Source organism: Suncus etruscus, chromosome 8 (genome assembly GCF_024139225.1).
Source record: "Suncus etruscus isolate mSunEtr1 chromosome 8, mSunEtr1.pri.cur, whole genome shotgun sequence".
Lineage (NCBI taxonomy): Eukaryota > Metazoa > Chordata > Mammalia > Eulipotyphla > Soricidae > Suncus > Suncus etruscus.
The window spans coordinates 948,258-971,029 of record NC_064855.1 but is presented as its reverse complement, the minus strand read 5'-3'; the positions used below and the strand labels follow the sequence as shown (position 1 = coordinate 971,029).

The window sequence follows — 22,772 nt, the reverse complement described above, 5'->3', positions numbered from 1 at the left end:
GGCAGAACTGGTTAGCCACTTGCAAAAAAGTGAACATAGACCCCCAGTTAACATCATGTACGAAGGTAAAATCCAAATGGATTAAAGACCTTGATATCAGACCTGAAACCATAAGGTATATAGAACAACAGGTCGGTAAAAGACTCCATGACATTGAGACTAAAGGCATCTTCAAGGAGGAAACTGCACTTTCCAAACAAGTGGAAGCAGAGATCAACAGATGGGAATACATTAAGCTGAGAAGCTTCTGCACCTCAAAAGAAATAGTGCCCAGGATACAAGAGCCACCCACCAAGTGGGAGAAACTATTCACCCAACACCCATCAGATAAGGGGCTAATATCCAAAATATAAAGGGCACTGACAGAACTTTACAAGAAAAAAAAATATCTAATTCCATCAAAAAATGGGGAGAAGAAATGAACAGACACTTTGATAAAAAAGAAATACAAATGGCCAAAAGGCACAGGAAAAAATGCTCCTCATCACTAATCATCAGGGAGATGTAAATCAAAACAACTATGAGATACCATTTCACACCACAGAGATTTGCACACATCACAAAGAATGAGAACAATCAGTGCTGGCGGGGATGTGGAGAGAAAGGAACTCTTATCCACTGCTGGTGGGAATGCCGTCTAGTCCAACCTCTATGGAAAGCGATATGGAGATTCCTCCAAAATCTGGAAATTGAGCTCCCATTTGACCCAGCTATTTCACTCCTAGGGATATACCGTTAAAACACAAAAATACAACACAAAAACCCCTTCCTCACACTTATATTTATTGTAGCACTATTCACAATAGCCAGGCTCTGGAAACAACCAAGATGCCCTTCAACAGATGAATGGCTAAAGAAACTGTGGAACATATACACAATGGAATATTATGCAGCCGTCAGGAGAGATGAAGTCATGAAATTTTCCTATACATGGATGTACATGGAATCTATCATGCTGAGTGAAATAAGTCAGAGGGAAAGAGAGACGCAGAATAGTCTCACTCATCTATGGGTTTTAAGAAAAATAAAAGTCATTTTTGCAACAATCCTCAGAGACAATGAGAGGAGGGCTGGAACTTCCAGCTCACTTCATCAAGCTCACCACAAAGAGTGGTGAGTGCAGTTATAGAAATAACTACACAGAGAACTACCATAATCATGTGAATGAATGAGGGAACTGGAAAGCCTGTCTGGAGTACAGGTGGGGGTGGGGTGGGATGGAGGGAGATTTGGGACATTGGTGGTGGGAATGTTGCACTGGTGAAAGGGGTGTTCTTTACATGACTGAAACCTAATCACAGTCATATTTGTAATCAAGATGCTTAAATAGGGCCGGGCGGTGCGGTGGCGCTAAAGGTAAGGTGCCTGCCTTGCCTGCGCTAGCCTTGGACGGACTGTGGTTCGATCCCCCGGTGTCCCATATGGTCCCCCAAGCCAGAGCAACTTCTGAGCGCATAGCCAGGAGTAACCCCTGAGCGTTACCGGGTGTGGCCCCAAAAACCAAAAAAAAAAAAAAAAAAGATGCTTAAATAAAGAAAAAAATTATAAAAAATAATAAAATAAAAGTGAAAAAAATATACCAGCTCAGTACTGGAATACTGTAACTCCACCCTGGATTTAGGTGTACCCTATCTGAGACCCGCCCATTTCTGGAGAAGGTCTTGGGAACTGAATATTAGTGTAACCTTACTGCAAGACCCCGCCCATTCCTGGAGGGGTCTTGGAATAGGTAGATAAACCCTGAAGCCAGGGGATTAGGGGTCGGCCCTGCTGCGCTCTGGCTGCTGGGTCTCTGCCTCTTTTGGTCTTTGACCAGGATGGAGGTCAAAGGAAGATGGCTGAAAGGAATTAAGATGCAGGGTAGCTAAGAATAGCAATGCTTGAAGGTTATAAGATAGGCCCACACACATGTGGTGAGAATAGGGCATGAATAAAGTTGATGCTTCCTGATGCCTGCCTGTGAGTGAGTCTTGATTCCGCCATTCACCTGGGCCTGGGACCCGCCGGCTGGATGGGGGTTGCAAAGCCACGTGGCCTGGGATGGCATCCACTTTCATCCAGCCCCATCGTTATTTAATGCTACAGAATACTATGCCACCAAAAGAAAAAACAAGGGCATTTTTTCATGTAAAATCATAACTAAAAATTATTTCACATGATATATCTTCTATAAAGTTTAGATACTGTAAAGCTAGGTGTCCTAATTTGCCTAATATCCTAATACAGAGTACTATGTGGTATGACCCTATAAATAAGAATGTTATTATACATTATTAGTTACTATTTTACATTTTAAAAATCAATTTATAGGCTATTAGCCAAGTGGTGGCTCACCATTACCAGACATGAACTGTGCACTGATCTATTTTGCCAAGGCTCTATTCAGGTGACCCTAAAGGGACCCAGGATATTGGTTCAAGCACCAAACCACCAGCCCTTCACTGAGAGACCCAATTTTTCTAACCTTATCACCTAAATCTCCTGACTGTCACGGAGTGTGATTTGTATGATCAAATGCTAAAATGATTTTTTAGCATTATCTAGTTAACTACTAAGTTGATAAGGGTGTTTTTTATTCATTTAATTTATACTACGAATGAATTATGGCAATTAACAGATTTGGGTCCTTCATCAGGATCCTTCCATCTCAAGCTGCAAATGCCATTGTCCACAGAAGTCTCCCTCTCATCCTTTCCAGCGAAAGCCAAAGCCTTAGACATGAGACTCAAGACCTGGGAACCCAGCCCATGCCAGTTTTTTTCTCAATGTCTTCCTCACCTCTACTTCCAAAGTCTACAGAATTTCTAAGATAACCTTGAAAACACCTCTGGTGAGTACCTTTACTTTAGTTTCGTTTTTTTTCTCATTCATTGCACACTCTACGAGGTTTTTGAGGGTTCCCGAATTAAATGGAAAGGTCAGCCTGAGTTAATGTCTGCTTTATGCAGATATGCATAAATAATCAGCAGAAAATATGATCTTAGAATCATCAAAGTACAGCTGGTATGTGATGTTCCTTTTCGTTATGTTTTGTTACTTTGGGTCACACTCAGCTTTGGCCCTGGGCTGTTCCTAGCCCTGTGGGCAGTGGTCTTTCCTGTTATACTCAGTGGACCATGTGGTGCTTACAATAGAACTTAGTACTCCTGGATGTAAAACCTGTGCTCAGACCTTTGACCTCTGCCTCCTGCCTAGGTATGTGGTCTTTTGGAAGCCATGGGAAAATAACGGACACATTACTTACAAATCAGAATGATCCTTGGAAGCAAACATGTTACATTCTTATGGAAAGTAAAATCTTGCAGTCAAGAAAATATATAACTATAAATATATTTGATATAGTTTCTGACCTTAAATTAACATATTCACCTAAATTATTTGGTTTCTCTTAGAATTCACTCTCGGTACTATAGTTTTTATGGATTTGAATAAATTTATAATGCTGTGTATCCACCATTATATAGTCATACATAATAGTGTCAGTGATTTAAAAATGTTTGGGTTCTTTTTACTCATGCTTTCTTAAATTATAATCATTAGCAACAACTGACATTTTCAGTTTCCATAATTTTGCCCTTTGCCTTATTTTGGATCTGACATCACATATGTAAATATACTATATATATAGTATATGCTTTGGTGGTTTATTTTTTACTCTTAACACATATCCTTCTCTCTTTCCCTGCACTCATTTTCCAAATAAATGCATCACTTTTCTCTTTCACCTTTTAAATTCTTTTCTGTGAAAGGAGATGAATGAAGGAACCTGGAAAAGAGTGACTGGAACTTAGGACTGACTTTTCTTCCTTCAAATAATAGTTCCTCACTCCAGTCTTAGGTTTCTGAGAAATGAGGGGGCAGGGATTATTCCCCACAACAGACAGAACACTTGGGATCCTGATGTGATCTGATTATACCCTTGTAGGGCTGGTATGAGGAGGTATGGTCTGAACTGTGCAGATGGTCAGAACAGACTCTGACCTGACCCCCAGTTTCCCCCGGCACTTTTCTGCTGCCTCTCTTCTCCCCACTATACAGAAACCAACAAGGAACCCGACGTCTGTGTGTCATCTCACCCACATGTATCAGTCTCCCCTATGTTCCCTGCACTGCAACCTAAGCAGCTGCCAGGGCCTCATCTGGCATCTAGGCATGACCATCCTTCCATGGTCATGTTTGGAAGACCTTGTCACATGGACTGAAGAGTAAAAGAGTTCAGCCTTGCTTGCTAGTGATCTGCAACACTTCTCCTTAGATTCTGTAGCCCGTGTTTATCTGCTGAAGCTAAAACTGCCTCAGCCTTACTGACATCCCAATTTCTCCCTTGGAAAACACGTTTCACAGAAAATGTACTGTACTGGTAAAGGTTGTTGTACATTGTATGTCTGAAACTCAATTATGAACAACCTGTAACTATGTATTTCATGATGATTCAATTAAAAAAATTTATTTATGAAAAAAAGTTTCCGTGCTGTATTGAGGGAAAACTAAAGGAAATAACAGTGTATAGTTTCCTAGAAGAGATATTTTTTGTTAAGAAGGCTAAAGACATTTTCTCAAGAACACCTGCCTTCGTGGCAGATTTTCACAGGGTTACCTCCTACAATTTATTCACTTTTCCTTTGAATGTACCCCATTTATTTTGTGGGTGGGTGAGTTGATTTTCACCAGAAGAAAATGAGTTTCTCTGGTAGCTCAAGAATTATGTTGTAGAGGGCCAGAATGGTGGCACAAGCAGTAAGGCATCTGCCTTGCCTGTGCTAGCCTAGGACAGACTACAGTTTGATCCCCTGGCGTCCCATATGGCCCTCCAAGCCAGGAGCGACTTCTGAGCACCAGGAGTAACCCCTGGTCACCAGGTTTGGCCCATAACCCAAAACCCCCCAAAAAATAGTTACATTGTAGGGGTGGAGTGGCCCAAGACCCAAAACCCCTCCCAAAAATAATTACATTGTATGGGTGGAGTGATAGCACAGCAGGTAGAGCATTTGCCTTGCATGCTGCCGACCTGGGTTTGAGCCCCTGCATCCCATATTGTCCCCCAAACCTGCCAAGAGTGATTTCTGAGCACAGAACCAGGAGTAACCCCTGAGCACTGCCAGTTGTGGCCCAAAATCCAAAAGAAAAAAGGAAAGAATGACTTCTGTCTCCACAAGAGTTGCAGATGACTTGGGTGATGTGGGAAGTGAACAAGATATCCATGGAAAAGGGTGCTTCCATCTCTGCTTGACTCACAGTGTGAATTTGGACTGAGAGTCTTACGTAAGCACCTCCTCATAGATGACTTATGATTGAAAGAGGAATGGAAAGCAGAAAGCATTTGCAGTTATCTGGTTGAACAGAAATATTATAGAAGCAGTCCTTAATATCTGTTACAACAAGCGGCCGAACTTTAGAAATTGCAGCAGGAGAGGGAAGGCCAGGTTGGAGGGTTCCCATTGGAACCATGGCAGCATTTACATTTCGCAAGTCTATCAGTAGTCACCACAGATCTCCTAGTCTGGGGTTGGCCCCTGCTCATTCCTCTTTACAGATATCTGTTCGTTTTGGGGGAAATATCTTGCCCAATGATCTCCATGCCCCGGTGGCGATCCAAAGAACAGGGCCAGGGAAAGGCCTGCAAGCCCTGCTATAGTGGCCAAATTTTCCGCAATTAAAACATCTACACCCAGTTTGTGAGGTCTGGGGGTTAACTTCTCCAGTTTCTCCAAACTCCAACAGAGTGACAGTCTCTTGCCCAATGGTTTCCTCTGCCACATTTCAGATAAAGTCAGGGGGTGGCCTCAAAAATACACGGTTGTGTGGACCTAATTTCTCTGTACGGATGCCCTGGTCTTCTAGCCTGCCTCTGTACTGTGTAGGCCTAAAGGGTGTCCACACAGACTGTGTAAGATGGAAACTATGTTCCGCCACACTTTCAGGTAGCCCATAACATCTCTCTCCCTAACGAGGTGCAAAATTATTTCGCAGTGTTTGATGGTGTTTTCTTTTCTTTATTGGTTTTTGGCCCATTCCTGGCAATGCTCAGGGGTTACACCTGGCTCTGTGCTCAGAAATTGTTCCTGGCAAACTTGAGGGACCATATGAGATGCCAGGAATCGAACCGGGTCTGTCCCGGGTCAGCTGCATGCAAGGCAAATGCCTTACCGCTGTGCTATTTCTCCAGCCCCCAGTTTGTTAGTATTTTCAAAGGCCAGCTGTCTTATCAGATGTTGCTGGATCTCTTTTCCTCTCACTTCCCTTTGCACTGCATTTATTAATTTTCCTATAAATTGGGCTTAAGGCTCTGTGACCCCTTGGAAAATTTTTCTGTTAGCTGCCTTGAATTCTTCATCTGCACCAATTCTCTCCAATGCGCCCAGTACTATCTCTCAGATATATGTTAGAATTGTACGAGGCTGGGTAGCTTTTTTTCTGGTATTTCTGTATTCTCCCTTCTTCGTCAGCATGTCATACATCATTCGGACCAAGACAGTCTCCTGCCAGATTGACCTAGGGTGTGTACTTTGAAGCCTTGCCCTCATCACTGGATCACATTCTCCACTGCAAGTACTGGAAAGGGCTCAGTCACTCTACCAGGGGTCTTCCAACTACGGCCCGCAGGCCACATATTGTATTTATTCCCATTTTGTTTCTTCACTTCTAAATAAGATATATGCAGTGTGCATAGAAATTTGTTCACAATTTTTGTTTTTACTATAATCTGGCCCTCCAACAGTCTGAAGGACAGTGAGCTGGCCCCCTGTTTAAAAAGTTTGAGGACCCCTGCAACTATTTGAAAATCTTGGCAGATACAAAGTGCACATTTACTCCAGCCAGTTTACTATTCCTTACAATATGGAGAGGTGGATCTATAAGAAGCACAAGCCTTTTTAAAATGGCCAAGTGAATTTATTTTTAGCCCTTGGTAAGATGAAGCTCACGAGACCTACATCTCCTGGGTCCTGACCTTATATTATGTGGCAGAAGAGAATTTTCAGACGCTTGAGTCTGAAGAGATGTTAACCGCATCATCCTCTGCGGTGCTGGAATTTGAGTCATGCCTGGGAGATGCAGGTCTTTCTGGGATGCTACCAGTAATATTTGGAATATTATTAGCTGTCGATTGGGTTTGAGATAGAGCCCACGTTTTGACTGGATAGACACCTCTTCCCTCTGAGGGCATTTATTCCGTGGAATTCCCCTGTATTGGGGGATTGGAAGTAACACACTGTTGTATTTGATCAAGGTCCTGCAGAAGGATCTCTTTTTTTATCGAGGCATCTGCACAGGAGGGGCTGAGAGGGGAACATTTGACTTAAATTTGGTCTGGTTTTCCTTCCTGGGGGATGGGCATGAAGGAGACTGAGGGGGTAATATTTTTAACTGATTTTATGAGTACAGTATTTTTTTTATTATAATGTGGAGATATATATTCCAGCATGTCACCACCCCTATAACATGAGTAACAGTAGATCTTTGAAAGACAAGGAATAGGGTAAAAGACTTTGATTAAATACCCAGGAGGCCAGCATAAATTTAATAGGGCCCGATCCATGAAGGGATCATGGCTTTGATCCACAGGATCACAATTCTTATTCCCCAGAAGATTATGACTCACCTCCTTTTTCAGATGCCATCTGTTAGGCATGGAACAGTAGTCGAGGCAGCAAGAGACAGCAGGAGCTGAGAGTCTGGTAAATAGTGTCTTGGGCAGTTCGGCAGCAACCATCCTGCAGGAGCAGGAGCAGTCCAGCAGAGGAGCAATCAGCCTCAGCTTTATAGCCCTGCTTCCCACTTTCCAGCGGCAGTTACTAGGGGAGTTCCATTTGGTAACTGACATTCACCCATAAAGTAGACTGCTTGTGGCTGACAAGGAGCTATAGGAGTTTCTGTCTCCTTATATCTGCCTTGATAACAAGGGAAATGGTAGTCATTTGATGCTTTGTCTGAGACCATTTGGTTTAAGATCATTAAAGAATCTTAAATTATAATCTCGTCTGCTGGCTAAAGGTTGAACAAAAACACTTAGAACATAATAAACCTGGGTTTCTCTGAGGAGGGCAGTCTTCAAGTAAGGAAAGTTTAGGAGAAACAATTAATCTTATGTTTAGGAGTTTTAAAAATATCTGTATATATTTTCCTTTAGCCAAAGAAAGCCATATCATTGTTAGCACTTCTTTCAGTATAGGGAGTAAGTCGACTTCTTTTTTCTTTTTTTTTTCTTAAGTTTTTTTGTTTGTTTGTTTGTTTGTTTGTTTGTTTTGGATCACACTCAGCGACGCTCAGGGGTTACTCCTGGCTATATGCTCAGACCCTATGGGACTCCGGGGGATTCAACCAAGGTCCATCTTAGGCTAGCGCGTGCAAGGCAGATGCCTTACCACTTTACACCACTGCTCTAGCACCTTTGGAAAGTGTTTGGGTTACATTCGGTGATGCCCAGGCTCCGTACTGGCAGAGCTCAAATCGGATGCCAAGGATTACACCTGAGTCAACTCAAGATAAGTGCCTAGCCATTGTACTATCTTACCGTCCTGGAAGCAAGCCATAGTCTTTACTGAGAAGTATTTTTACCACTCAGAATTCTGTAATTATTACCCCCCCTCATACAATCATGGACAGTGTGTGTATGATATCTATACACTCTCTGAACTTCAGTACATTTATAAAGCACAGGTGTCCTAATGTAACATCTAATACAAAGTGCTGTGTAGTCTGACTTCATTAATAGAATTAAAGAACCATTGTATAAGAATTTTTTAATGTTACCATTTCATGAAGAAATCGGTAAATTGGTAGAATCAAATATGAATGATGTACTGAGTTTAATCCTGGCCACTATTTAACTGTCACGTTGTGTGTGTCACTACATGAAATGTGGCACCAGAAGGCCCCAAGCACTGCTTGTTTAATTACCAAAGCCCCAAATCCTCAGTCTGGGACCTGAGATTCCCAATAGTGACCCTAGAGTTCTAGGTAGCATGGAGTTGGCCCCTATAATCAGTTTTAGCTTTATCTCATATCTACTGAAATGGTACGTTTCGTTTTGTTTAAATGTAAATAGTGTGTAAATTCAGACATTTAATCCCTTCATCAGGGTCTTACCTTATATCTCAAGATATAAAATGTCATTTTCCACACAAGTCTCTTCTCTTTTCCAGCTAATCAGTAGGTGCCCTTCGGTTAAGTCTTTGGAACAAGCCAGGACCAGTTCTTCTCCACTTACTTCTCCCAGCTCCATTTCCAGAGTCCTCTGTTTCTAAGAGCAAAGACAATGAATAAATCTTTGGTGAGTAGCTTTATATTTCTCATTTATCTTACATTAAGCTTTAGGAGCTTTTTGAGGCTTCATAAATTAAAATAGAGAAGTAAAAGAAAGTGAATTTCCACGTCAAAGAAATAAAAATGAACATAAAAACGAAGGCATGTAAATTACTAGCAGTAAGTATGATCGTACAGTCACGTAGATTCTGGCATATGCTCTGTTATTTTATTTTTGGTCCATAACTGACTATACTCAGTGATTATTCTGAGCTCTCTTCTTGGGTGTCACTCCTGGGAGTACTCGGGTAGATGCTAGGGTTGAAACTTGTCCTCCTGTCAGTAAAGCATGTGGTCTGCCCATTGAACTCTATCTCCAGCCCTTATATGTGGTTTCAGTATATATAATTTTCAACACCCATCTCTTCACCAGCATCTACTTTCCTCCACTACTGTCCTTAGTTTCCTTTTACATATTACTGTAAATTTTGTGTGTCATTCATCATTTCTCTCTCTCTGTCTCTATCTGTCTCTGTCTGTCTCTGTCTCTGTCTCTGTCTCTCTGTCTCTGTCTGTCTGTCTATCTCTCTCTCTCTCTATCTCTCTCTCTCTCTTATGTGTGTGGGGGGTAATACCCATGGCACTAAGGATTTACTCCTGACTCTGTGTTCAGATATCTTTCCTGATACACTCAGCAGATGATACGGGGTACTAGGGATGGAACTGTTGACCATCTGTATGTAAAGCAAGCATCCTACCTGTTGTACTCTCTGGCTCCATATTTACCATTTCTAGATCTCATTATTCCCTTATTCAACAATTATTTACTCACCCCTAATTTTTATCTGGTCTAATTTTCTTACTTTAGGCATTATTATTAGGGTATTACTATATATATATGTATATCTTCATGATGTTTATATATTGGCATGTAAAAATATGTACCCTTGTGGAAGGTAATTCATCCATTAAGTGAAAGTTGTAATTTCTGAAAAATTAACTTTAAGGGATATCTGACAAGGGAATTGAGCCTACAGTAATGGACAAAAAAGTTTACTTTATAAAAATAGAGTAGAATTATGGATTTCAGTGGATGAGGGTAGAGATAGGAGAGGTATATAACAGTATTCAATCTGCCATAACAGATAAGCAAGTAACATGATTTTATAAAAGCTAAAAGTAGAATTTTGGATTTTAATAGATAAGCTTGCAGATGAGAGAGATGTAAACCTAAGCAATCTGTCATAAGACATGTAACTTTTGTGTATCAAAATGGTGATTATGAGTTTATAATAAAATTATTGCTGGTTATAAACAAAATAATTTATTTTCATGTAATTTAGATTTTAGCATTCTTACCAAACTTGCAAATAATATAAATAATATGTACATTTCAACTTATAGATATATGTGTGTACAGGATATATGCAAACAAACAAATGTCATCAGGTGGAACAGTTTAAACATGAATCACCATTTGTAAGTTATTTCTATAAATAGAATAAGATTAAGTACAAAATGTAAAAATCACAGAAAAGTAAAACATGAAAATAAATATGACTTCCTCAGAAGTAGGAATTTGAAAAGCTTTGATAAACTTCTTGTCAATAACCTCACACAGTTTTATTAACTCTAAGTGCCAACATTTTAGGTCACTGATTTGTTATCAATAGAACAACTCTATAAATTACAAGTCTATAGCTATATTCATTTCTGTATAATTCCAAAGTGCTTATCTTTTTTGAGATGTAGCTTTTTTTCTGTAACATTGTTCAGTGCTCTAAAAGTTTATGTGTATCATTTTTTATATCTGTAGATATTTAGAACACACTAGGCACCACTGAGTTCCAATGTCATTTTACCCCCAGAAAATTTACATCCCCTTTTTTCTCTGTAATATTCGTAATTTCACAAAATCTACCAGGTTTTTTTGTGTGTGTGTGCTTTTTTTTCTACTTTTGTCTTCTTCAGCTATTTATTTTCTATATATAACTGGAAATACTTGACACTGGTTCCTCTAGTTCTTTTTTGACCTAAGTTATTCAGAAGCATGTTGGTTAATGTCCAATGTTTCAAGGTTATTTACATTAAATTTATTTGTTTACTTAATTTTGGATTTGGAGCCACACCCAACAGTGCTCGAGGGTTACTCCTGACTGCACTCAGGAATTACTCCTGGGATGTCCGGGATAGAACACAGATCAGTGACATGCAAGGCCAGCACCCTACCCACTGTACTGTCACTGTACTGTCACTCATCCCAAGGGGGATGGTTTTTAAAAGTGTTGTGTCTTACCCATTGTACTGTCTCTTCAGTCCCTCCCTCCAAGTTCTTTATAACTTAGTTTTTACTCTTTCTACAGCCCCCAATTTCTGCTTACATTGCCAACATCTTAGCCTAATAGTAACTACTTCTGCCCTCTTAGAAAAAGTCATACTGGAAACTATTTTCTAATCAGGTCTGTGTTATGTATTATCATTCAAATGTTCCTTCCCTTTTTTCTCTGGTGTCTTCTCTTTACTCTTCTGTTATCCTTCCAATCTTTCTACGGAAAAATGATTTTTACAATGAAAATCCAGTCATGTAAAATAAAAAAAGAAGATCCAGTCATGTAACTTTTTGACCCTGATTATTTGAATCCTTGTGTCAGGAAGTGCGATATTTCTCTCTGGGAGAAACAATAAATATTTCAAGTAATGGGAGTATAATAGGCATGCTTTCAAGCTGAAATTTCTTGTAGCACGCAGAGATCTGATGGCCAGGGAGATGGCTTAAGGAGAGGACCCACAAGCTTTCATCCATGAAGCAGTGAATTTGATCCTTGTCACACATGGCACCCTGAACCCTTTCAGATATAGCCCTGTGATCCCTTGAACACCTTGAAATGATACCACAACACCTGATTCCCTGGAACTGAACTGTCAGACTTAGTGTGCCAATATGAGTATTGGGAATGTATCCTGAGCCCCTGAAATCTGGAAGGTACGAAATCCCTAGTGTTCTGATGCTTACATTAAAAAGTTTGTTACTGGAATTAGATTCTATGTACATGTGTATACATATGAACACACATATATGCAAACATGCTCTGATCGGTTCTTTAAAGATGCATGTTGCCTTCATTTCTCATCAGTTAATAGGAGTGTGAGCTGTCTGAATTTCCCTTAAAGATGTAGCTGCCTTTATGCCTTCACATGCTGACTTCTGTTGCCCATATTTATAAAAATATATAAGGTTTGATCGTTATTATCCAGCAATTCCATTGCTGGATATCTACCCTTAGGACACAAAACATCAAAAAAAATTCACAACATTATTTACTGTAGCACTTAGTACAGTAAGAGATGGAATCAGTGTAGATTCCTCCCTATAAATGAGTGGATCATGAAGGGTGATACACATACACTATGAAATACTATGGAGCTGTAAGAAATGGTAAAATTTCCTGCAACATGGATGAAACTGGAAGGTATCATGTTAAGTGAAGTAAGCCAGGAGAAGAAAGACAAACACAGGTGATCTCACTTATTTATGGTGTATAGATTGAAGGAATACAATGTTTTAAAGGGAGGATTATTAGATCATTCCTGGCCACAATATAGGGAACATAAGACCAGAGAAAGACATAAATTATGGGAAGAAATAAATGGGAATCAAGGGCCAAGAGATTTCAAGGATATTGGTATGAAAGGGATTAAATTACAAAGTCAGCAACACTGAAAACAAGAGATCCAAACTACAACAAATTTTTCTTTTTCCTTTTTAGGGGGCCACACCCAGCAGCACTCAGGAGTTACTCCTGGCTCTGTGCTCAAAATTACTCCTAGTAGGCTCAGTAACTGTATGAGATGCCAGGGATCAAACCTGGGCCAGCTGCATGCAAGGCAAAGCTCTATCTACTGTACTAAAACAAATTTTTTAAATTAACTCACCATGAGATACAAAGTCAAAAAGTTGTTTTCCTTCTACCAATTTCCTCAGTTTCTCTCCTGTTTTGCCAGTCCCTTCTCAACACCACCACCACTTCACCCTGCCTCCATGGCAGACATTTTTTCTCCCCCCACCCCTTTGGGCACCAGGGTTTGCAATACTGTACTAATAGGGTATCATTTATATCATTTTACTTTCTTTCACCACCTAGTTCTTGTCCTGAGTGCTCATTTTCAGCTACTATTGTTCCTTCTCTGCCCTAACGGCATTTCCCACCCATCATTTGTACTGTCTTTGGCTGTTTATTCTCATACTTTTTTTTATATCTCGCAGATGAGTTCAATCATTCTATATCTCTATCCTTTTGACTCATTTACTCAGCATAATGTGCTCCATATCTATCCATTATTAAACAAATTTCATGACTTCATTTTTCCTACCATGTTATATTCTTGACCTGGGTAGTCAAGGCTCACATGAGCAAATTTCATGACTTCACTTTTCCCAATGAGTGCTTAGTTTCTTTATCTACTCATTTGTTCTCAGGCACTTGGGTTGTTTCACTGGCTAGTATGAATAGATACAATGAACATAGGAATCAGATGTCTTCTCTGCATTCTACAAACATTTTAAATTTGCCTGCTAAGATGGCTGGCTGGGATGATTAAACTAAATGGGAGGTAACCTGGGAACCTTGGTATTAGGTAAATTGAGGCTTTTGAAATAGTTCCCATTTGAGTCAAACAGTTCTCATTTGTATCTTAATGATTTTCTGTTGGTCTTGTTTTCCTCCATCTTCTCCATCTTCACCTTCTGCATTAGGCTGCCAAGGTTTTTTGGGCCGGAATCTGGGTGGGGGGAATCTACTCCTCTGCCTGCTATCAGTCCCTTTCCAAGGAAATGCCTTTCTGGCTTTTTTCCAATCAATGTTCGCATTTTGTGAGGTCGTGGTCCTCAGAAAAGGCACTTTTGGTAGGAGAAAGGTTGAGTGCCTAGGCCTCTAGGGTGGAACTCCCAAGTTTTTCAGCCTCCCTCCCTACATATCTAGTGTTTAACCCGTCTGAAGGAGCCTCTGCCATGTTCAGAACAGATGCCATGTGTGTTCTAGGCTCTCCATTCTCAGTCCATCTAAATATAGTAAAGAAAGCCGAAACAAGCCACCTTAAGGCCAAAGCACTCACCATCGTTGAGTGTTTTCAGGTCCTTGGTCAGGAACCATTTGCTCTGATTCCTCAAGACTCCATTGATGGGCCCGGAGAGATAGCACAGTGGCGTTTGCCTTGCAAGCAGCCGCCGATCCAGCACCAAAGGTGGTTGGTTCGAATCCCAGTGTCCCATAGGGTCCCCTGTGCCTGCCAGGAGCTATTTCTGAGCAGACAGCCAGGAGGAACCCCTGAGCACCGCCGGGTGTGGCCCAAAAAAAAAAAAAAAAAAAAGACTATTGATAGCTGAAACAGCTTTCTGGATTCTTCTTTCCAGATCTTTTCAAATGAATTCAAAGAAGATATTGACCTCTTGTGTATATTTCATATTGGTGTATTTCTTTGATTTGTACATGCCTCTACTTTCTATTTTTCTTATGTAATTATAGTTCCTCCCCATTAGTTTTACTTATAGGACTCTAGATAACTTTTTTTTTTTTTTGGGTCACACCCAGCAGCACTCAGGAGTTACTCCTGGCTATATGCTCAGAAATCGCCCCAGTAGGCTCGGGGGACAATATAGGATGCCGGGATCCGAACCACCGTCCTTCTGCATGCAAGGCAAATGCCTTGCTGTTGTGCTATCTCTCCGGCCCCTTTAGATAACATTTTATAGCATTTTTTTTGGTAAAACTGAGTTATTGGTTTTATTGATTTATCATCATTATCCCAATCAGTCTCCTATGCATTTTGTGGCAGAATTTTAGCATGGGCACATTAAATCAGAAAAATTGTAGGTACAGAAATGAGTTTCTACCCATTAAGGATGAAACCTCGGGCCCGGAGAGATAGCACAGCGGCGTTTGCCTTGCAAGCGGCCGATCCAGGACCAAAGGTGGTTGGTTCGAATCCCGGTGTCCCATAGGGTCCCCCGTGCCTGCCAGGAGCTATTTCTGAGCAGACAGCCAGGAGTAACCCCTGAGCAATGCTGGGTGTGACCCAAAAACCAAAAAAAAAAAAAAAAAAAAAAAAAGGATGGAACCTCACATATTTTTTTGAAACAGAGTTCTCCACCTACAATATCTTGTCTTGTTAATTTGACTTGAGCTCCCATCAATCAATATTTGGCCGAATTCCTCTATACCTTGAACCTCATTTTCGGATTTATGGATGCATGGATTCTGGCTAAGAATGAAGAACTTGAAAAATCTTTTTCTTCCTCTGTGACAAAAACCCCAGGTAACCATCAGTGAGATACTGCAGTTTTATCTCCAGTGACATTCAGGGTTCATCCACCATCTTCCAGAAACGGCCTTAAAACTGTGCCCTTTTATGAACTTTTGTGCCACCCTGGATATGATCTGAAAATAAACTTCATCTTGCCTACTAAGCGAACTTCCTTACATCTTCTCCTAAGATCTCTTACTGTGGAATACCATGTGACTCTCCGATTCCTTCATAGGATCTTCATAATCTACCAGATCCATGATTTCTGAATTCCAGCTTTGTCATCCAATCTGCAAAGGAAGACTTTTTGAGAACTTTTCAGAATGTACTTTGGGGATTGTGAAATAGTCTGGAGCCTGTGGTTGGTTCTTTGACTCATGTTTATGGGTAAGAACACCCTCTTTTTAGGCCTAATGTTTTTTCTTTATATTTTTCTTTTTGATGCACCTATGCAAATTATTGCTATTCATTTAGTTTAATTTTTCCCTTGTCTTTTCAGGGCCTATTACTTATTTTCTATTTTGTTTTAATTTTTAAAAAATTAGAAGGTGGGCCGGAGAGAGAACATGGAGGTAAGGCATTTGCCTTGCATGCAGAAGGTTGGTGGTTCGAATCCCAGCATCCCATATGGTCTCCTGAAACTGTCAGGAGCAATTTCTGAGCATAGAGTCAAGAGTAACTCCTGAACACTGCCGGGTGTGACCCAAAAACCAAAAAAAAATTAGAAAGAGGGGAAATATGAAGTAAATTGAGGCCTTTGAAATAGTTCCCATTTTGTATCAAACAGTTCTCATTTGTATCTTAATTATTTTTCATTGGTCTTGTTTTCCCATTGCCTTTTATCTGGCTTTTTCCCCTCCCTATGGGGAGAGTCTTTGATTGGATCTCAATAAATGGGAGACAGAAGAGCTTTTGAGCTGAGCTGTCATCTAGGCTTGTGGTTCCCCATGGTGGAGTGACTGACTTTTGGTGAACAGCTTACAGTGTGTTTTCTTGCCCGCTATAACCTCCAAATCTGTGTGGATTATTTACTGCGGGGAATTGCTACCGAACCAGTTTCTCCTCTCTTGGATAGAGGGTCTGGAATGTCCCTTTCCCTTCTGGGAACTGGGATAACCAAACCTCAACCCAACACCCAAAGAAGGTCTCATTACACCCTGGTGGAGGAAAGAAGACACTGGTAGTGGTATTGGTTCTTGACCATAGTATGTCTAAAAGCTAACTATAACTTTGTAAATCATGAAGCTTTAATAAAAAATGTTCTTACAAATTAAAAATAATAAATGGTTCTGTGGCCAGAGGGATAGTACGGTGGATGGGTACTTGCTTTGCATGCAGTCGATCTGGATTCAATCCCTAGAAGCACATGTGACTCCTGAACCTTGCCAGGAATGACCTGTGAGTGCAGAGCTACTAGTAAATCCTGTGCACAGACCCAAAACAAACAAAAATGTTCACATAAAAGAACTAAACATTTTGGGGTCTTAAGAGACATAGGGCAAAGTAGTATTTTTTTATTACAGTGAATAAATATAATTTTTAGAACATAGATCTTCTAGGCCAGACTTCTAGGTATATGATTATTCAGACTTCTAGGTATATGATTATTCTTAAATCCAAAAATAGATGAAAACTCCTTTGTGCAGCAAGATTTTATTTATCCTTTATGACAATAAGTGCAATTTTGATTTATAAGGATTCTGTGTTCCTGAGTTTAAGAAGTTAATACAGAGGTTAGAATATTTCTACTGTGGTCTATAATTGTCCTAGAATAAAGAATACGTGTAGTGTATCACATATAAGGTAAACATTGTTTAAAAGGAAACTTCCCGACTTCCTCTTCTTTTGATCCAGGCAAGATGCCACTAACTAAAGTAAAATGTGCCATTCTAGGGGTTGGTGGCTTTTGATGATGTGGTTGTGGCCTTCACCTGGGAAGAGTGGCAGCACCTGGATGACGAGCAGAGGAGCCTCTACAGGGACGTGATGCTGGAAACCTACAGTCACCTGGAGTCACTGGGTGAGTGAAGGTCACCAGCCAACACCTACTGCAGTTGCTTTATAAATGAAGACATAAATCCTTGGGGTATTAAGGGTTTTGTACAGAAATAATGTCACTGTTAACTCTCAAATAAAAGTTCAAAGTGGCCTTTCACTGTTTTTTCATATTCATGTATTTATTTTCATTTTTATTACTTTTTTAATTGAGGTATTTTACTCCCCTGGCTCCACCCTGCTTGGGCTTTCCCAGTTCACTTACTTTCAGTCTGGCCCCCATAACACAGCTTTTTTATCCATTCATTCATTCGACACTGGACTTGTGGATTATTTCTATATCTTGGTTATTGTACTAAGTGCCACAGTAAGCAGGAATTTGCGCATAGTTTTTTGAATTAATGTTTTTGTGTTATGAGGGCAGATACCAGTAAGTGGAATCACTGGGTTGGGTGGGAGATTGACTGTTGTTACTTTTTCAAGAAATTTCCAGACATTTTTTCGTAGAGACTGAACTAGGAAACAGTCCTACCAACAGTGAACAGTGATTCCATTTCCAGTGCCTCTTCTCCAATTCTTGTTTCTGATTTTTCATTTATTTTATTCTCACTGGTAAGAGCTGATATCTCATTGCTGTTTTGCTCTGCATTTCCCTGATAATAACTGATACTGAACCCTTTTCCATATACATACTGTTGATTCATTAGTTGGCTCACAATTGTGCTAATATCATTTTTAAAATACTGTAGCCATTAGGTAGTTTTGAAAAATTATGCTATTAATTTTTTTGCCATCAGGACATTCATTCATCAAACCTGAAATGATCATCAAGTTGGAGCAAAGAACAGAGCCATGGATGGTGGATCTTCCAAAACAGAGACATTCAGGTCAGTAGGGACATACTGGGTATGGAGGCTGGAAATGAAAGTATCAGAGATTTGTTTTACTGAGTAATTTTATAAGGTTCCTTAGCAGTATTTCTACATGTATGAGACTCAGGCATCATTCAGTCTCCAAATTTGGTTCTTACTTATATCTTGACTTTTTAATGAATCTATATTTTCAAAATGTAATTCCAGTTCAAATTTCTTTAAAATGTTTTTAATGAACCTACTGTCTCTGCTATCAGTCAGAAAATATTCTTTTGGGATTTATTATTTTTAAAACTTATTTTTGATACTAAGGGAGAATTTTTGATAATGTGATTTTGGATTCAACTATAATAAAAAGAAAAATCCTTTACTAGATCTTATTCCTCTTAAGGCTATTTTAGTGCTGGAGAGATAAATGGAGGTAGGGTGTTTGCCTTGCATGCAGAAAGATGGTGGTTTGAATCCCGGCATCCCATATGGTCCCCGTGCCTGCCAGGAGCGATTTCTGAGCAGAGAGCCCAGAGTCACCCCTGAGTGCTGCCGGGTGTGACCCAAAAACCAGAAGGAAATAAAAGGCTATTTTAAAGTGTTAAAGTGGGGGCTAGTACAGCAAGTAGGGCATTGATCTTGCACACGGCCAACCCATCTTTAATCCCTGGCATCCCATATGGACCCCCTAGTCTTCCAGGAGTAATTCCTGATTGTAGAGCCAGGACTAACCCCTGTGGGTTGCTGGGTGTGGCAAAATAAATAAAGTGTTGAAGGTCAGAGAGATACTATAGAGATTAACGTGCTTGCCTTTGCATGCAACTTACCCAGTTTGATGGATGTTGTTGTATGTGGTGCTGAGCATAGCCAGAAGTAGTTTCCCAAATATAGAGCCAGTAGTAAGCCCTGAACTCCATGACCTCTCAACCTTCCCTGAGGAAGAGAACACTGAAGATAACCTACATAGTCAAAATGGAGTACTTGATCTGTTGTTGTTGTTGTTGTTGTTTGTTGTTTGTTTTGGAGCCTCACCTGGCTTTGCTCAGGGCTTACTGCTGGCTCTGTGCTCAAGGATCACTCCTGGGGCGTGGGATTCAGTCAAGGTTGGCCACATGCAAATAAGTGCCTTACTTGCAATATGATTTCTTTGGCCTTCTAAAATGAAATATTTTGACCAAGAAAGTATGGCAGGGGACGATGAACCAGACTTTCTTGTTCTGAGAAATCAATAAACTGGGCAAAAATGACTTTGCCTAACTGAATCAAAAGGATTTTGTGCCCTTAAGTGCATTAAAGCTGCCCTATCCATGCCCTAGTACAAAGAAATACATACATACATCTATATTGCATGTATGCAAAATCTATAACCCCTTCCATTAGTACCTCTTTAATGATAGCTATCCCCTTTTTCCATTAGATAGTGGCCTAGAAAAGGACTACCACTTTAAACATAAGGTGTATTTTAGGATGATCAGAAGATAATGTGCCCTAGGTAGTATCAAAGTATAGAACATAGAGAATCAAATGATCAAATGTAAAGTTAAAATTTCTGCTGAAATTCAAAGATTATATGAATATCTTGACCAAATACCTTCTCATGGTTTAGCACAGCGGCGTTTGCCTTGCAAGCAGCCAATCCAGGACCAAAGGTGGTTGGTTCGAATCTCGGTGTCCCATATGGTCCCCCATGCCTGCCACGAGCTATTTCTGAGCAGACAGCCAGGAGTAACCCCTGAGCAACACCAGGTGTGGCCCAAAAACCAAAAAATAAATAAATAAATAAATAAATAATAAACACAGTTTTACACTGGCCTTTTAATACTATTCAGTTCATTTATACATGCTAAAATTGTTTAAAAAATAAATTTTATGGGAGCCGGAGAGATAGTATGGAGATAGGGTGTTTGCCTTGCATGCAGAAGGACAGTGGTTTGATTCCTGGGATCCTGTATGGTCCCCTGAGCCTGCCAGGAGTGATTTCTGAACATAGAGCCAGGAGTAACCCTGAGCGCTGCCGGTTGTGACCCAAAACCAAAAAATAAATAAATAAACAAATTTAATTTTCAAAATACTTTGTTCCTGATATAAAAATGTTTCTTTATATATGACTATTATCCACAAGATGTATATTGATATGTTTCCTAATATATGTTTATCTGTCTCACTTTAGATACTCAACCTAAGCATGACTTGATTGAGCATATTCAAAGAAGTCAGTATAGACAACTTTGTCAAGATAAAATCACCAAGCAAAAAGAAACAATAGATGAGAGAAATAATTTCAACATTACTTTTAACTTTAGATCTATCGATGTATCAGAAGTGATGATAAATAGCGAAAACTGTTCATTCATGATACCTGCAAAGTATGATGTATATACGAAGTTTCTGACAATTGATCCTGATGAGATCCACCCTATAAAGAAAGTTGAGGACCACAAGACATTCTATAAAATCACTAATATCACCAAATGTCCAGATATTCATTCTGGTGTAAAACCTTACGAATATCAGAGAGAAAGCCAATTTTCAGTCCTCGGTCTACACCAAAGATTGCACATTATAGAGAAAATATATGAATGCAGTGAATGGGAAAAAAGCTCCCAAACACAGAAATTTATTGACCATCAAGGATTCCACACGAGAGAGAAACTGTATGAAAGTAATGAATGTAGGAAAATATTCTCAAAGAATATCACTCAACATGAGAGTATTCACAGAGGAGTGAAATCCTATGAATGTAAAGAATGTAAGAAAATATTCTCAAGGAAGTCACACTTCACTCAACATAAGAGAATTCACACAGGAGAAAAACCATATGAATGTAAAGAGTGTAAAAGACTATTCTCAAGGAAGTCACACCTCACTCAACATGAGAGTATTCACACAGGAGTGAAACCCTATGTATGTAAAAAATGTAGGAAAATGTTTTCGAGGAAGTCACATCTCATTCAACATGAGAAAATTCACATAGGAGAGAAACTGTATGAGTGTACTGATTGTAGGGAAATATTCTCAAGAAAGTCACACCTCACTCAACATAAAAGAATTCACATGGGAGAGAAGACCTTTGAGTGTAATGAATGTGGGAAACCTTTCTCAAGGAAATCAGATCTTACTAAACATGAGAGAAATCACCCAGAAGAGAAACCCTATATGTGTAAAGAATGCAGAAAAACTTTCTCACGGAAGTCAAGCCTCACTGAACATGAAAGAATTCACACAGGAGAGAAACTATATGAATGTAAAGAATGTAGCAAAACATTCCCATGGAAGTCAAGTCTCACTCAACATGAGAGAATTCACACAGGAGAGAAACTTTATGAATGTAAAGAATGTAGCAAAACATTTTCGTGGAAATCAAGTCTCACTCAACATGAGAGAATTCACACAGGAGAGAAGCCCTATGAATGTAAAGAATGTGGGAAAACTTTCTCAAAGAAGTCACTCCTCACTCAGCATGAGAGAATTCACACAGGAGAGAAGCCCTACGAATGTAAAGAATGTGGGAAAACCTTCTACAGAAAGAATGGTCTCGTTCTACATCGCAGTTTTCACCTGGTAGAGAAACCTTTTGAGTGCAAACAATGTAGGAAGACTTTTGCATGTAAGTCACGACTCACTGATCATGAGAGAATGCACACAAGAAAGAGACCATTTGAATGTAAAGAGTGTAGGAAAAGTTTCCTATGGAAGTCATGCCTCACTCAGCATGAGAGAATTCACACAGGAGAGAAACCATTTGAATGTAAAGAATGTAGGAAAACCTTCACACAGAAGTCAAATCTTACAGAGCATGAAAGAATTCACACAGGAGAAAGACCTTATGAATGTAAAGATTGTAGGAAAACTTTCTCCTGGAAATCAGGCCTCACTCACCATGAGAGAATTCACAGGAGAGAAAACCTCTGAATGTAAATTATGCAGGAAGTCAAGCTTCACTAACCATGAAAATTCACATTGGAGAGAAATACTATGATGTAAGAAAATTTGTCCTTAAGTAAAGCCTGATCACGTTTTCATTAAAGTGAAGTTTTCTCTTGGACAAGAAACTATTTTGCACACCCCCTCTTTCCTATATGCATGACCCTGGAGCAATTCTATATAGGGAAAATAGAAATATAAAAGTAAACAGTATTTTTATGAATGCCCATCCAACAAAAACTGACAAGGATTCTCTCCGATTTTTTTTTTAATTTTTGTGATTCTAGAATTTAACTGAGCCCCAGAGTGACTATGGAAGGCACAGAATGAATGCAATAGCATGACACAAGACAGGTTTAATTATATTGGGACAGCAGTGTTTTGGTAATTCAACTTCAATATAATTGGGTACAGGTAAATATGTATTGAGCCATTTCATGGGGCAATTTA

General features: G+C 39.7%; 1 protein-coding gene across 1 annotated transcript; it reads left to right on the top strand.

Moving 5' to 3' along the window:
• Positions 1 to 2,610: 2,610 nt before the first annotated feature.
• LOC126015487 (zinc finger protein 260-like) lies at positions 2,611 to 22,401 on the top strand. The gene is made up of 5 exons (XM_049778013.1): positions 2,611 to 2,830; positions 9,144 to 9,271; positions 17,437 to 17,563; positions 18,336 to 18,425; positions 20,569 to 22,401. Exons 2-5 carry the CDS (start codon positions 9,257 to 9,259, stop codon positions 22,308 to 22,310), a joined length of 1,974 nt encoding a protein of 657 aa, XP_049633970.1. The 5' UTR covers positions 2,611 to 2,830; positions 9,144 to 9,256; the 3' UTR covers positions 22,311 to 22,401.
• The last annotated feature ends 371 nt before the right edge of the window (positions 22,402 to 22,772 follow it).

What these genes read in the sequence shown, in the direction of transcription:
- LOC126015487 (XM_049778013.1), top strand. An exon ending in CAGTCACCTGGAGTCACTGG is followed by an intron (nt 17,564 to 18,335) that starts GTGAGTGAAGGT and finishes TTTTGCCATCAG; the next exon opens with GACATTCATTCATCAAACCT. An exon ending in TCCAAAACAGAGACATTCAG is followed by an intron (nt 18,426 to 20,568) that starts GTCAGTAGGGAC and finishes GTCTCACTTTAG; the next exon opens with ATACTCAACCTAAGCATGAC.